The 17,766-nt window shown below is 37.2% G+C and overlaps 1 protein-coding gene across 2 annotated transcripts; it reads left to right on the top strand.

Annotated features, from left to right (window-relative positions):
• The first annotated feature begins 783 nt into the window (after positions 1 to 783).
• LOC125227119 (transcription factor Sox-14-like) lies at positions 784 to 17,250 on the top strand. Of its 2 annotated transcripts, none has more exons than XM_048131336.1 (4): positions 784 to 1,077; positions 14,508 to 14,769; positions 15,116 to 15,247; positions 15,804 to 17,250. In XM_048131336.1, exons 1-4 carry the CDS (start codon positions 875 to 877, stop codon positions 15,831 to 15,833), a joined length of 627 nt encoding a protein of 208 aa, XP_047987293.1. In that variant the 5' UTR covers positions 784 to 874; the 3' UTR covers positions 15,834 to 17,250. The 2 variants fall into 2 exon arrangements, with proteins under 2 accessions (XP_047987293.1, XP_047987292.1); XM_048131335.1 differs by having other exon boundaries at positions 14,508 to 14,781.
• Positions 17,251 to 17,766: the final 516 nt, after the last annotated feature.

Raw genomic sequence — 17,766 nt, 5'->3', positions numbered from 1 at the left:
ATTTCATACAATATTTCTGGCCTAAGCCGGAAAGTTTATTTTTTATTTCCAGTAACAGATACCTATTTGTTACACAGTAACTATTAAGGGGCTTTACAGACGTGCCGATAACACTTATTAACCGGAAACCCCTTAAAGTAATATAGTATTACAAATAATTATTACAATTGACGTGCGAAAATATTGTTTTCCTAATAGTAGTACTATCAGCTGCAAAAGTACGTGGCAAATTTATCAATGAATTAATTCATAATTTTCCCTGCATTTTTTACCCGATAGTACCTACAGTATTTTGTCTTTTTTGTCAGTCTTTGGTCCTATTTTTCAATTTAATTTATCGCAACTTGACGTGATTTCTTAGAGTTTTGAAGTTGTATCATCAGAAACACATCATCATTCAGTGGTACTATAATTTATTTTCCTGGTTGGGGGTAGAATCGAAATATAAAAAAGCTCCATCTACAAAAACAGACAATCCAACAGCACTCCCAAAAAATCATCTCAATTCATTTCATTACGCCACCTTCCCAAATGAAATCACGCGATCTCCTCCAGGTTGCGGCTAAAAAGAAATTTAATCTGCTAATAAACATGCAAACAAGAACGCACCGGCTACCTGTTGCAACCGCCGCAGCCGCGCCGCGTCTCCGCCAATCAGCGGCCAGCGGCCGCCCATGCCGCCCTCCCATTGGCCGGACGGAGGGGGTAACGCAAGGGGGGAAGCAAGGCCGAGGTCTCGTCGTTTTAAACATGACACTGGCAAGAAAAGCACCGCATTGAGCTTTCGGGAGCTTTCACGCGCGCGAAAACAAATGAGTTTCGAAATTCAAAATAATGTGTATGTGATTTGAATTTGGAATTTAAACGTTCGAAAATGTCGTTGGGTAAGCAGCCGGCTGAGCATATAAAGCGGCCGATGAACGCTTTTATGGTTTGGTCGAGGGGACAGCGGAGAAAGATGGCTCAGGATAACCCGAAGATGCATAATTCGGAGATTTCGAAGAGGCTCGGAGCTGAGTGGAAGTTGTTGACGGAGATGGAGAAACGGCCGTTTATTGATGAAGCGAAGCGGTTGAGGTGAGCGAAAATCGGTGGCTGTGCGTATGGTGACGGTTTTTCTATTTTATAGTAAAAAAATCTATAAAAATACGATAAAATAACAGAATATTTCAAAAAGAATTATTATATTTTATAAGTTTCAATGTTAAGTACATAGGTATATTTATTAAAACTGCCTAAAACTCGGTTTAGTTAAATTTGATTTGATACTTATATAAAATATTTCTTAGGTTCCTATCAATACTTTAATAAAGTTAGATAGGATAAGGTTAGGGTTAGATATCCAAAAATATTTTTTCACTAAATTGTTTAAGCTATTCTTCTTTAAAATATTCTATTATATATTACATTGTCAAACTATTATTGATATGTGCGTGTGATCTGTAAATATTCACCAAAAGATTTCTTAATAAAAAAAAAACATTGAATGGTCACTCGTAAAATATTGATAAAAAATAGTTAAGGCTTAATTAATCATAATTAATTAATCTTATTCGTACATCGTGTAACATGAGGAAACCGAATAATTTTAGGTAAAGCTTTTCTGAGGCAAAGCATAAGAAAGAAAAAATGTTATATTTATCATTTACGGTTTTAAAGAAATTTAGTAATTTTTTAGTTGCGTTTTAGTAGGTTTAGTAGGTTTTAGTAGGTATTCATTTTTATAAATAACAGTTTTATAGGTATGTGGCACGTAAAATGAGTTTTTAACTTGTCATAATTTGATATTATGTATATCAATGAGGATAGTGAGTCTATGCTCCAGAATATCATGAACTCCATTAGTAAGGCATTTTATTCTGACTAAAAATAAGATGTTTTTTTTAATAACTCTGAAACTATACTAAATCCAGAAATACGTTGTTAAAACTGTTCGGTTTCCTCATGATACACAGTGTAGGTACCTACCTACTACCTATATTAATGTAATGTTTACTGTCCCTGCAATAACAAAAAAAAAACTTAAAATAAGTATTTTAATTCTATCAAAACACATAGTAGCTTCATCATAAACCCTGCTTAAAAACCTGATTAAATCTTGCTTTATAATAGTAGGTAAATTATATGGTTTTTAATGTGCAGACAAATACAAATTGAAACTTATTTCATTGGGAGTTTTTGTACAATGCAATTGTGGAACTAACAAATATTTAGTCACTGTTTCGTATTAGATAGTCAATGGCCTATTACAAAACAAATTAAACGAAAATTAAAAGGCAAGTAGGTTATCAAAAATGTTAAAATTTACCCCGTGTTCCAATTTACCCCTGTCGCCTCATAGACAGCTAACAGTTTGCCAATAGCTATTATAATCACTAGCTAATTTTACAGACAAGTTACTAAAGAAGATGAGTTAGGATTCAGACAAAGGGGGGATTTATAGATATAGTGGTCATATCTCGACTATCTGACGTGGTGAAACTGTTAAATTTCGATATACACCGTGGGCCTGAATAACCAGAAAGATTTGAACAGTGTATTCCTGACCACATTTAGAAACTTTAATGTCATATAGGTAAACTTTTTTGGATATCATCTAGTTTCTGGGTTAAAAATATTCTCTTATTGTTACTCAGTACAAGGCCTTTTTAACGGAGGTATTGCCATTGTGGAGAATAGTCTCACTACCTCATTGATAGATGTCAAATAGTGAGAAGTAAAACCTTTAAAAATGAGGTTTTTAGAAAAAAAAAACTTTAAAACTCATTCCAAGTGGCAATTTTATGAATAATATTCTATATTCTATAACAAATATTCTATAATATTCATTCTGGAATGCCCCCTAACTAAATACACAGGTCACATAGACGTCTTTAAAACCTTGTCGGACGAAGCAGTAGCGTACCTGGCAACGGAAAAAATTTAATTTAATTTAATTTAAGGCTCCATTTTACAATTGTAATCCAGTGACGATGAGTGTATATGTATATGCCATACGATAAATAAATAAATAAATAATATTTACTTTTTGTGTGAAAATACACTAAAAAAAATTTTTTCGTTCGTTTGTTGACGGTCCGAAATCAGTTGCAGAACTTCGGACCGTCAACATCAGCTCCTGAGGATGCTTCGTAGAGAGGCGAAATACGTGTCGAATTTATTTGCGTATTTATTGTTGCGGTGGGAGGGTGGAAAAATTAATTGCATGTAAAAAATACGAAAGTAAGTATTAGTAGTATTAGGTATAGGTTAGCACTGATTGACTTGCGCGTTATCTATTCGCGGATTAGTAATAGTACATTACGATACAAGTGCGTAAAAAAGGAAGTTCGAAACGAGTGGCGATAAATTAAAACACGACCGAAGGGAGTGTTTTAAATCGACACGAGTTACGAATTTCCTTTTCGCACGTGTATCGTACGACGTTTTTCAGTACAGATGAGCCTCTGAAGTTTCGACCTGGCATATAATGAACCACTTCTCGCACTAGTGCGTAAAAAAAACACCATCTGTACTGAAAAATAATGTTCTAGTTTATGATATAAAAAATATTACTGTAGGTACTTTAAATACATATGTAGGTGCTTTAAATACATATGTAGTAATAATTACATATGTAGTAATAAATCTTCAAATACATTTCAAAAATTTCTGTAACTTTGCACGCATGTACTTTGCCCAGTTTCTATCTGTGGAAACTTGTTATTGGCTCATTGTTTTTATGTTATAAGCCTTATTGTAACTTTAGCTGTAAGTTTTCCTAAGAAATAAAATAAATAATTTTTATCACCGTCATTCCTAAAATTCTGAAATTCAACGTGTTGCCATTTTTACAACCTTTTTGAATACAGATCAACTTTTATCATGGTTTGAGCAAAATCCCCGTCGGATATATAATATAGATACTGATTTAAACTTTCACGATTATTACACATCATTATTTTTAAAATCGGGACTTAATCGCGTATAACTACATATTAAACTGACCTCCAACGTTTCAAGGACGGCGTTGTCCCCGTGGTCTCGGAGAAGACTGGCTTGAAATGACATCAACACCTTCTGACAGCCGCGCGAGTTTTTCGAACTACCCGCACTTGGTTTTGATTATCAACTTGAACTGTTTGCGCACTAGGGATGTTACTCTGTCGACATACAACACAAGATGTCATTTCAAGCCAGTCTTCTCCGAGACCACGGGGACAACGCCGTCCTTGAAACGTTGGAGGTCAGTTTAATATGTAGTTATACGCGATTAAGTCCCGATTAAAAAATAATGATGTATAATATAGATACTTACTATTTTTGAGGTAGAAGCCAAAAAATTTCAAAAAAGAAATAAAATGTTGTTTGGAAGTTTTTACATAGTGAATATTTTTTTTATTTACTTATCATTGGCATTGGCACATTACTTAAAAAAAAGACCAATTAATTGCACTCTGTTACGGATATAAAATCGTTTTTATAGCTCTAAAACTTCTATAAACTTTACGCTTCATTTCTATCAACGCTGTTCGTATTTGGGCCATTTTTTTTCAAAGTTGTCCACCCCACTTTTTTTTTAGATTTGGAATTTTTTATGTGTTTTCCACTCAGAATCGCGAGCTCTTTCAATCCTAATAGGAGAAAAAAAGTGTCCCAAGGTTTTTTCCCATTCCGTTACCACTTTTTCATACATTTTGTATGGCGGTAACGGAATGGAAGGTTCGAAAAAATGTATGGAAATCTTGGGACATTTTTTTTCTCCTATCAGAATCGAAAGAGCTCTCGATTCTGAGTATGAATCGCGTAAAAAATACCCATGTTGCAAAAAAAGTGGTAAGGACAACTTTGAAAAAAAAAATGGCTCATTTGCAGTTTAATCACTACCAAGTACCAACATAACCATAACGCGCAAATTGTCTTTCTCTTATCTGTGACTCCTTCCAAAATAACGCGCCAAGAAAAAAAATCTAACATACCTACTCGCAGTTCAATTGCTACCAACATAACCGTAACGCGAAAATTGTCTTTGTCTTATCTGTGTCCCCTTCCAAAAGAACGCGCCAAGAAAAAAAAATCTATCATACCTACTCGCAGTTTAATTGCTACCAACATAACCATAACGCGCAAATTGTCTTTGTCTTATCTGTGTCCCCTTCCGAAAGAACGCGCCAAGAAAGGCGGGGCGGGAAAATGGCGGCGGCCATTGTGGAGAGACACTGGCGTATCAAGTGCATGGATTGTTGTGCGGTATTTTTATACTTATGGATATACCACGGTGTTTTGTAAGGGAATGCTTTAGTTTGTATTAGGAAAAACATAGACATTGTAGGAATAGAAACTATTTTAACTTTTCTAAAAACTTAGACAATACTAATACGTATCTATTTATTTTCAATTCATATAATTAGGTTACTTTGGTAATCATTTTAGAATAATGGGCTCAACTGAGGGTAATTTGTCACCGCAGCTTATGGACGCCCGCTATTTCCGAAATGTTAGATGTGAGTTGCTGCCCTTTAAGAATCTTGCGAGTCTCATTCCTGTCAAGCTAAATATTTGCATAGGAAATCTAAATTTTCTATGATGGGAATTACCTAGGTAATGTAGGTCGATTAACAGTGAAATATTATGGTGGCTACCATCAAACAGAAGGTGGTGTCAGTGCCATAGGAGATCTGGGATACAATGACAACAAGATAAAATTGCACATTTTAACTTTTATATTTTTAGCTTTTGTACAAACAAACATTGTAACATTTTTAAAGTTTTGTTAAAATACATGTGCCTACCTATACCTACATACTCGTAATTATTAATTATACACGGTAAAACATGAGAAACCTTGAATGTTATCGAAAAAGTACAAAATAAATAACAAAGACAAAACGACCAAACACAATAAAAACACTTGCAACTACGGAACGAAAGTTTTCTAGCCACGAGATAAAACAAACACAAAAATGTCACCCACTTCGCACCCTACCTCATACTAATCTAATTTGTCCCACACTTCCATCCTGTTATCTCAAACACACAGACAATCGCACCTGTTGTTATCATTATACTAAAACAAAAACGATTTAATCACTGCACTATGCCTCCAAAATACCAACATAACTTTGCGGGTGGCCAAAAAAATAACTAACAAGGCTTCTTATTATTTGATAACATTAACTCGATGCTAGCGACATTTCTAGCTGCATAAATAAGTTGGTATTTTTTTTATGTGTACCAGAAACAAATAGAGCAGCCGGATATTTTTTTTACTTGATAAAGATATCATGATAGGGCTTTGAACAATAAAATTTAAAGCCCGTGCTTTTATTTGATAAGAAATATAAAGTTACTTATTTGGTTTAGGGAACAGTGATAAAATAAGTTAGTTTGTTGTAGGTAAGCTGTAATAAAAGATGAAGCGCTCTTGTTTTATTACAAGCTTTTATTCAACTTGCCTTGTTAGTATATGTAGGTATAAATAAGTTAGTTTGGGTCAAAACTTAGAAGCTAAATTTGACTTACTTCTCAGTTTCCGATTGAGGTGAAATTTTGCACACATATGGTATCATGGAGCTGATCTGATCTCGAAGCAGAAAGGTGGTCATAGGAGCTCTGTTATGAAACGTCGTAATTAGGTATCCCCATCGAGTTTTAGAAACGTCTCGGAGAACAGTAGATAGATGACTGTTGAAAGAAAGTTAAAGTCGGCGATAATGGCTTGTGCCAAAAATGTAATTTTTGCAAAAAAAACTTATTATTTTAAACTAGATGACAAAGATTTTGTTCAAATAGTTTTTTTTACCATAAGTGATAAAGCGCAAAAATCTTTTCTTAAGGCCTTTATAAAGTATTCCCTCGGCTGCATGGCTTAAGGAGACTTTTGATACTAGGTTTCTGTTTACATTTATTCAACTACCTACCTAATTTAAATTTTGAAAAAACCCCCGACCGCGACATAGTAGACCGTTTTTCATGAAACATGGCTAAGAACACTCCCGACTAACTCAGCTTTCAGACAAAAAAAAAACTAAATCTAAATCGGTTCATCCGTTCGGGAGCATTTCTTTTCATTTTTTGCCAATAATTTTTTTTTTATTGTTTTAGGGAATTTTAGGTCAATTGTACTCAGAATCACGAGTACTTTCAATCTCACTGGGAGACAAAAAGTGTCCCAAAATTTCCATACATTTTTGTTACTTTCCTCTTTTGTTACCCCATACAACATGTACCGAAAATGGTAACAAAATAAGAAAAAATCGTATGGGACAATTTTTTTAACTACTAGGATTGAAAAGGCTAGTAATTCTGAGTAGAAACAGCTTATTTTTTTTTCAAAAATATCACACTTCATAAAAGTGGCAAAAAAAAAGAAATGCTGGCTACCATGCCACAGACAGACAGACACGTCAAACTTATAACATCCCGTCGTTTTTGCGTCGGGGGTTAATAAGAGAAGCCAGTTGTTTCGATTGAGTTTGAAAATAAGTATAGACAGTTATTAAAAACAACTACACACCACAGACAAGACAACTTAAATCTTTACATCAGAAAATCTAATTTACATGAACCCACCGCATGAAAGGCATTCATTAACCATACACTAAAACAAAAGTCCCCCTTACAAATCAATTTAATCTCCATAAGGTTCAACCCCATCATTATAAACGGTATAATATCTTCATTGTGCCTCTTTGTGCGCTATCGCCCCGCGCAGCGCCATAAAAAGGGACTTACGGCTCTAAACAGAAAACAGATTAGGGACCATTGGAAATGGACCGTTTTGGAAGCATGAGACCATTGAGACCAATATTAGAGGTCTGAGAAAAACTACTTCCAATGAGACTAAACTAAGTTAACAGCGATTTTAATATGTCGTAGTCTACTCAGTTTGCTTTGACTTTACCCCTCTAGGTTGTCCCGTTACTTATGTGAAAACCGTGAAATTGTTCCTTATAAATAGATATTCACTTTGAAAAAAGTACTTAATTAGAAATAGATTTTTTTACAATAGAAGCATTTTTTAACGCAATAGACTGATGAATACCTACATTGCACCTAAACTACTTCAATATCAATAAGGCACCAAGCAGACAATAGGAAACTTGACTGTGCTTAAAATAAAATATTTTATTCCATTCACAAAATAAAGCATTAGATAAATATAAGAAAAACATGGATAGAAGTTATTTTGAAATCCAATTTTTAGGGTTCCGTAGTCAACTAGGAACCCTTATAGTTTCGCCATGTCTGTCTGTCCGTCCGTCCGTCCGTCCGCGGATAATCTCAGTGACCGTTAGCACTAGAAAGCTGAAATTTGGTACAAATATGTATATCAATCACGCCGACAAAGTGGTAAAGTAAAAAGTGGAATAAAATGTTTTGTTAGGGTCCCCCCCTACATGTAAAGTGGGGACTGATTTTTTTTTTTTCATTCCAACCCAAACTTGTGATATATTGTTGGATAGGTATTTAAAAATGAATAAGGGTTTACTAAAATCGTTGATAATATTAATATTTTCGGAAATAATCGCTCCTAAAATAAAAAAAGTGTCCCCCCCCCCTCTAACTTTTGAACCATACGTTTAGAAAATATGAAAAAAATCACAAAAGTAGAACTTTATAAAGACTTTCTAGGAAAATTATTTTCAACTTGATAGATATAGTAGTTTTTGAGAAAATACGTAAAACTACGGAACCCTATACTGAGCGTGGCCCGACACGATCTTGGCCGGTTTTTTAAATATATAAAGTAACTAAGTTTACCGTGACGTCACTCAATTCGATTTCATATTAATTCCATATTAGCAAGACGTTGAAATTCGTTTTGACAGTTCTTAAAAAGAAGCTGATTTGACTAGGAGGCAAGTACTTTATTGAAATGCACTGTTGTTAATCTTATAACAGTTTACCATCGATGATACTCCAAGTCACCACCTGAATCTTCTATAAATCAGATATTATTCAGCATCAGAATACTTACATCTTTACAGCGGTATCGCATTTCGTCCGATCCGAATAGGTACGTGAAATAAGATGCATCACAGCCGTAGAACTATTTTTAACCCCCGACGCAAAAACGACGGCGTGTTATAAGTTTGACGTGTCTGTCTGTCTGTCTGTTTGTCTGTCTGTCTGTCTGTGTGTGTGTGTGTGTGTGTGTGTGTGTGTGTGTGTGTGTGTGTGTGTGTGTGTGTGTGTGTGTGTGTGTGTGTGTGTGTGTGTGTGTGTCTGTGCAAAAAATAGTAAGTTTATTTTAAACGAAAACTAAATCGGTTCATCCGTTCGGGAGCTACGATGGCACAGATATAGAGTACGCACACAGACAGACAGACAAATAGACAGCAGACACGTCAAACTTATAACACCCAGTCGTTTTTGCGTCGGGGGTTAAAAAATAGTCCATAAACCCACAAACAGCCGCGCGTACTTTCGATCCCTATCCCACAATTGAAATATGTAATCCAATCTTACCCCTCTATTTCTATAGATAATCAGACGCATTTCCCCGGAATCTCTTTGAGGACTTGCATCGAACCCTTTTCGACAGAAACTTCGTTATCGACTCGGGTTGCATTGCATACCCTATCAGATGTGATACTATAAGTGCAAGATAGATTAAAATACATATAATACTTTGGTTTATTATATAATAGGTAGGTAAACACGAAACATGTAGTAGCCAAACGCGATACATGTACATTATAAACATGAGTAACATCCATAACGTAAAATACCCTAGACGGTGATGCCATTATGGACAAAAAACACAAATCCTTAAAAATAAGTACCTATCTAAAATTAGTTTCTAAAAACTGATGGCAACACAGATGTCATATATACCATAGATCAAGCAAACGTATCTACTTAGCGTGTCAAATGAACTCAGTGAAATCCACTGAGTTGTCCGTCTTTAATCGCAGCTTGCAGCTTTCGGGCGTCAATTTTTGTAAGTTGAAGTCAATCAAAACATAAAAAATGCCTCGTTACGTGATATTCAATTGCAACAACACAAAAATTATGAACAATCAAGAGCCTGAGACATATTTAAAATTACAGGCAAGAAACAACTTCAGTACAAAATTTGTCACGCTCGGCCCCTATACAAATAGATGAACTTGTTTCTTCTATATAAATAAAGTTCTGTGGATGGCAATGTACCTACCATAAACTAGAGTCATAGAGCTGCTTAATTTTGAAGTTTAATTTAATTCGGTTAATTTTGAAGGATTTGGCTTAAAGATAAAAGTTTTACTGAAAAATATATCAGGGCGAATTCTTAGTAATGTTGCTGAGAGCGTTGAGCTAAGAGAGTTGAGTTTATGTATAAAATAAAATAAAAATAATACTCGGTGTAAACTTTAATGAGTTTTACTTACTGCATTAAGCATGAGATAAGGTATAAAACATACTAGTTTGTTGCTCCAAAGATATAAAGAAAAGGTGTTATTTTGCAAGTGTCCATAACTGGAACCGGAAAACAGTGTACCTCTTATGATGGATAAGGAACAATTTACGAAACCAAAATTTACAAGAAACAATCCTATGTTAAAATAACCCAAACTAATTTTATTTGGGGTATATAATATTGACTCATGTTGGCTGCAAAAGCCAAATTTTAAACTTATTTCACTGTCCATAATGGGGAATCCATTACTGGAGAACTGCCGTCCATGATTGGAGAAATCCTATAATATTTATTTATTTATTATTTATTAATACGTTTGAAATGTAAAAGAGGGATAAGACATTCAAGTTTTAACACTCTAAGGCACCGACTACTTAACGTTAGTGGGCTGTCATCTGTCAAATTCCATATAAAATGGTGGGTTAACCCTCGGGTTAACCCTCCATTTTCGTTGGTGCAAGTGGCCCTTAGCGGTAGAATTTTTACACGTATAAGTGAAATATCAAAAATAGGCAAAATTTTATTTTCTTGTCCCGTAAAATGATTACAGGAAGTGACACCACGACACACTTTTCCTTAGTGAAAACGATTCTAATTTTGATAAATGCACCTTGCATTTTTTGCATAAAACAATGTAATAGGCAGGCGCTAAAATACAAATCTGTACCTACAAATAGGTACTATACGTAGTTATTTCGCATATTGTGCAAAATTCCCAACACGTATTGTGGGCGTTATCATTATGAAAACCCACAACAGGCACGCATACTACGTTAATCTAAAGGCAAATCCGTATAAAATACCTATTTTAAATAATGTGTGATGTTGATTTTTAACCCCCGACGCAAAAACGATGGGGTGTCTGTCTGTCTGTCTGTCTGTGTATGTGTCTGTCTATGGCATCGTAGCTCCCGAACGGATGAACCGATTTAGATTTAGTTTTTTTTTGTTTGAAAGTTGAGTTAGTCGGGAGTGTTCTTAGCCATGTTTCATGAAAATCGGTACACTATGTCGCGGTCGGGGGTTTTTTCAAAATTTTAATTTTGTGGTTAGGTAATTCCTTTAATGATATGTCGCACGCTCTAATGATTACAATGTTTTTTTAATTTTAATTAATTACTCCACCTAAGCTTACTCATATTAGGTATAATTAATTATTCCGCTTACCTAGGTACCTACCTGCCTATATGCTCTTAGAGTGTGCTCCTATACCTATCTAATACCAATCTATATGTAGGTACCTACCACCACTACAGGTAGGGTATTCACCGTTTTTCTAATCACAATTCACAACACAAGCTTTACAAAATTCTTCTGTACAACATTTATATACGCACAAAATAGTTCATTCAACTGCGAATGATCGCATCCACTTCCATCCACAATTCTACTTAATGATACATATACGCCAGACCTCTATATGTTCAATATGACGTTTCACATTAAAAGGGTCTTGTGAGACGGAAAAATATTTCACCGTATGTTAGAAAAACAAACTCAAAGATGTTTCGAACGGTGCTAGTAATCAAATCACTCGAAACATCCCTCCGAGACTTTCGCAGACAAACAACGAAAACTTTTATCCCTCCGCGATATCAAATTTTAGCAACAAAAGTGCGACAATGAAACGTCACCGGCCAAAATAATATTATTTATGCAATAAAGCGTACAATTGTCGCGCGCGCCGCCCTTAAAACAACAATGTCGATTCAACAATGCGGGGATTATTGCATTGTCCCAGTCACAATCGAGCAGTCGTCATTTCCCATCACTATGTGTAGATACAACACAAGGTGGATCAAACTTCGCGCGCTCGCGTTAAAGTAGACAATACCTTGTTGCCGCTTGGTGATTTTGACGTATAGTGTTGAGCCCACAGTCGACATAGCGTCCGATTATGCGAGCTTTGTGATAGAATCGCGATTGTCAGCGAGTCGATTGTAATTATACGAGTGGACGGGACGATAGTCGATGTTTGGGATGTTTTGTGAATGATTAGGATCATTGTTCTGGAGTGAATCAGGTCATAACGATGCCGCGATTATGGATTAGTTCATTACATGGTCAATAGGCGTGTATGAAACAAAAGTATTATACTATTAGAGTTATCCTCCTAATTCTACATTTTTAGTATGACGTTTGTAGTTAAACAAACTGCTAAAATTAAAAGTAGTCTAAAAATAATTTTCAATACAAATACAATATCAAAGAGAGCATATCCTTTAAAACCCCATTCTGCCCCTACAAGGAAACTGGGCACCGAAGAGATAACATACGTTCATACAACTTCCACGCTATTCGCAAGAAACGGAGACCCGTGGATATTGACTCTTTATCACTTTTGTTATCCCAGTTGACATTTCGTAAGACGTTCGATTTTAACTCTAGAATACCTCCAATAGACCCCGCAATAACATATGCCTGAATTGATTTTTCCTTGTTTATCACGTATCCTGCTTTTATGATTTTTTCCCCTCACTAGCTCGGAAACACGTGTTTCGTTCTTTAATACCAGCGGGTAAAAACGCATTTTATCCACTAGTGGGTAAAGTAATTTGACCTTGAATAAAGTCGAATTAACTGCTTTAAAATTGATAAAAGTAGGTGAATCTAGTAATAATTAGATGATTTACCACCTGTGGAACTAAGTACTGGAAGCAGTGATAAGACGCATTTTTTGCGTTGTAGTTTCCTCGCTATAGTGAGGGGAAAAGTTTTGTGTTGACACTCGGGTGCAAATGTATTTTACTTCTCGTTTGTTAAAAAACTCGCAAGTTCAGGATTCTATTCTCGAACCACTCGCTTCGCTCGTGGTTCAACTGTAGAATCCTTTCACTTGCTCGTTTTTCGTTCCACACTCGTCGTTAAAATACAACTTTGCCCCCTTGTATAACAAATAACTATTATATTCATGAATGAAAAATGCATTTTGTGGTAAAGGTATTATACGTTATGTTATGGCTCACCTGCAAGGTAGGTGGCTCACCTGTTATTAACATACCATAACATATGTCTTATAACTGTATTGTGCCACTATTCGTATCTTGTTTCATGATTGACAAAATAAAAACAGGAAGCAGTCCATCATCAACTCGCATAATTCATAACCAAATCTTTTTACCCACAACGGAATTCGAATCGTCGAAATTGTTTCCATATTGTAAGATGCATCAATACTTTGATCATACTGAGGAAGGATAAAGTTGTACAGTTTTCTCGCCGTCTCGTTGCAAAGGGTTTTGATGACTCGGTCGAAGGTTTACCCCGGATCTTATATAAAAATGAAAAAGTCTCGTCTCACAGACAGCTACTGTCTTTTATGCTCCATCTACACGTGTAATCTTTGAGTCCAACAAAAACCGAGGTCGTCGACCGTCCACTATCAATTCCTTCATTACTTTGTTTGCCGACCAAATAAACACGATACGAAGGAAATACAAAATACACAATGTCTAGAAAAAACGTATCTTTTTTATCGATATTTTCGTCAAGTTAATCGGAGTAAATATCGATATGATTGGATATGAAGGCGCTTTATGTGGGCTTTGGTGGCAATAACTGTGTGATCTGTTTTTTATTGCGGGGAATATAAAAATGTTATCGTGGAATCTTAGGTATATTATTCCAGTGCATTTCTGATGATTTGGCTATTGGCTACTTTATTTATGTACCTACTCCTGTAGGCCTAGCACATGATGGCCGCGGGAGTATGTCGCCGCGAGATAGATGACACGTCTTTGTCTAATTGTATTAATGACATAAGGACAGGTAGTCTATCTCGCGGCGACATACTCCCGCGGCCATCATGTGCTATTAGGCCTGCTGAATGTAATAATAGAGTTAGTCAAATTGCGTTAAAAATAACCTATATTTTACCGTATATCCATTCACCTTCTTTCAAGTTAAGTAATTGCTTCGAAATAGAAATAGGCTAGCGGTAACTTCTCCAAAGGTTCCACAAATCCAGCAACCGAGAACCCAAAGAAAAACATTCTGCTTCAAAATTTTGAAGTGAATTTTGAAGTTTCTGGTTAAACTTTAAGAAGTTTAACCAGAAACTCTGCGTTTCCTCTAGTTGTTACACACCAAAAAAGACCCAATTAAACAAAGCCTTTCTTTCTAGAGCCCTCCACATGAAAGAGCACCCAGACTACAAATACCGTCCAAGACGAAAACCCAAAGCACTAGTCAAGAAAGAACCCAAATTCGGGTTCAACATCAGTGGGCTCATGGCGCCAGTACCTCGGTTACTGCCACCGCCATTGCCCATGCAAATGGACAAGCCGGAGCTGAGCCGAGCTCTGTTCCCGCCACTGTACCCGTTCTACCCCTTCAAACTGCCTCCAGAAGATGGGAAACTGGCGGCGGAGCTGGCGCATTTGCAGGTAATGGCTCATGTATGTGAAACTTTGATGATTTTATTATAAATTCTCAGAAAAAAGGGGGAAACTCTCCCACTCTCACTATGTTCTTGTTTTTCTTCTTCTATCTTCAAAAAGAAGAAGTGGAGAAATCGCATGAAATAACCACTGAAGCTGAGAACAGACTGATTTCTACGGATCCAAACAGCGGGAGTAAACAGCAGGTCCATAACGGTGTATATCCAATGATAATTCCAGTGCAAGATTATATAAAGTATGATCGGATGTAACCTAAAATACTATACAGCAACATCAGAGTCGTAAAATCTATTCTTAACCCTTAAAATAGAAAGGTGTTAATTGTCCCCAGGCCCTCTACGGTGGTGCGCTTTATGGTAGCTCACTATACAGCAGTGCACTGTCCCCCTGCGGCTGTCCCCCGCGGCGCACACCCTCGCCCCCCGCGGACGTCAAGCGGCCCGTGGCCTACGTACTCATGAAGGTATACACACAGCTAGCTGAGTACATGTCCTATACATACACAAGCAGAATATCTGTTCCACTTCACGGCAGCTCCCTATACAGCAGCTAATTATCCCCCTGCAGCTGCCCCCCGCAACTCACAACCTTCACCCCTCGGCCCTCCTGACGTCAAGCGGCCCGTGGCCTACGTTCTTATGAAGGTATAATAAAATAACCCACTTACATAACTCGGCTGACACAGCTGCCAAAAGCTTAAGCTTGAGATACCACCTCGTTCTCGTCAATCGGCAGATATAGTCGATCTTCTGAGATCATAACTAGATCCCCAATCAAATATGTTCTCTAACAATCTGTCTCCCCAACAGCCTAGTAAGTTTGACAGTTCCTCTCGATCTGATGGATAAATATGAGCTGTTCCCTGGAGAACTCCATGAAACTGCTCGTATTGGACGACTTTAAAGTGGGTGATGATTGTGTAGTGACTTCGAATTTTTGATATACTTAAGTACTTACGCTATATTATGCTGAGTTTCTTTTGCTTTATTTTTAAACTAATTTTACCTTCTGTTAACCAGGATGAGGAGCCACCGCAGCACGTCATATGAAGGCCGGTGGCGCTCCCGGCCCGCGCCTGGCCCGGGCCCTGGGAGCGGCCTTCCACGTCCATGCCAGAACGAGATCTCTCCTCTCCGGATAGCGTTTAAACACCTCCAAGATACTTCAGGCTCTGAGGTCCCTCTGACGACGTCATATGAAGGTCGGTGCGCTCCCGGTCCGTACCTGACCTAGGCCCTTGGAGCGGCCTTTCACGTCCATGCCAGAACGAGATCTGTCCTCTCCTGGTAGTGTTTAAACACGTCCAAGATACTTCAGACCCTAGGGTCTTGATGACGTCATATGAAGGCCGGTGGCGCTCCATGCCCGCGCCTGGCCTGGGCCCTGGGAGCGGCCTTCCACGTCCATAACAGAGTGGGATCTGTCCTCTCCTGATAGCGTTTAAACACGTCCAAGATACTTCAGGCTCTGGGGTCCTGATGACATCATAATGAAGGCCAGTGGTGCTAAAGATACCCGCCTGACTCGGGACCGGTGAACGGCCTTCCACGTTCAAGCCATCCTCTCCTCATCGCTATCAGACCGTATGAAGACCGTGGCATTCTCTACTGATGACGTAAGCTATTGACGTTTCCGGCCAACCAGACTCTGGAACAGCCTTCTACGTCCATGTCTGAACGCGATCTGTCCTCTCCTCATAACGACTTTTAAACATGGTCAAGATGCCTCAGGCTCTACCTACAGGGTCGCACCACAGGTCCTTACCTGATATCCTGATGTGGCATTCCCACCCCGCGGGCTTTCAGAATGGGAGTGGGTGTCTACATCCATGCCATGAGAGGATCTCTCCTTTCCTAATGTCGTTTCAACACGGATTAGTTGCCTAGGTTAAGTTAAGACTGACTGAACTTTAGTGCAATGACTAGACACAAGTGCTAGAAGTGCTCAAGTGACCGAAAGTGCTAGTGCAATCTTATGAAAGTGCAATGTAAGTATCTTAAATAGATAACATATCATAATTTAGTGATAAGCTAAGTGTTAGTAAAGTATATGTCAATTTGTAAAAAGACTCACCTTCTGCACTGTATAATAATGATTAGTGACAATTTGGAAATGATGAAGTTTGTCGCTAGGATAGTAGGCACTAGTTTATAAAAAATAATGGAAATTACAATCATCACAACTACAATACCCGTTCTGCAGTTATATTTTTATTTTGGAAATAGATTTAAAGTTATTAGATGTTTAGAGCAAAAACACAATACATTGACACAATACGATGACGACGCGAGTTGAATGATTGACTTTCCGAAGTGTTAAATACCAATTTTGGATTTTAAAACCGAATCAACTTTATACACGCAGTCCGTCTTTTTAGCACTATTTGTAAGTGTGATAAGGACGCACTGACGCGATAAGGTCTATCACACTTAGTGTGCTACGCCCGCAGGACGAGTTTGAGTTCTTACCCCCTTATTCATAAACGTACTCTAAAGTCATCAAGCCGATAAAGTTCGTTTGTCCTTTTCTATCACACCAATACGTCGGAAAGGGACAAACGAACTTTATCGGCTTGATAACTTTAGAGTACGTTTATGAATAAGGGGCTAATATTGAAATATTAGCCCCTTACAACACTCATGACAGATAATGATCAAGTATTGTAAATATTATAAAATATGTAAGTAAGTCATTGTTAATAAGATAATTAAATCGTTTTTCGTAGGAATATCAAATTGTATTGCATACTACTCATAGTATAATATACCTATACTATACCTACCCATGTGTACATAGTCGCAAGCAAAGCGAGTTGTAGATAAAGGCCATCATTTGTGCTAAAGCAGGGTTAGCATTAGCACATGATTACCGCGAGAGTATGTCGCCGCGAGATAGATCATACGTCTTCTTCTAATTTTATTAGGATGACATAAGGACCGGTAGTCTATCTCACGGCGACATGCTCTCGCCAATCATGTGCTA

The sequence above is a fragment of the Leguminivora glycinivorella genome, chromosome 6, assembly GCF_023078275.1.
Source record: "Leguminivora glycinivorella isolate SPB_JAAS2020 chromosome 6, LegGlyc_1.1, whole genome shotgun sequence".
Taxonomy (NCBI): domain Eukaryota; kingdom Metazoa; phylum Arthropoda; class Insecta; order Lepidoptera; family Tortricidae; genus Leguminivora; species Leguminivora glycinivorella.
Note: the sequence above shows the minus strand (reverse complement) of the source record. Positions and strands in the feature narration are given on the sequence as shown.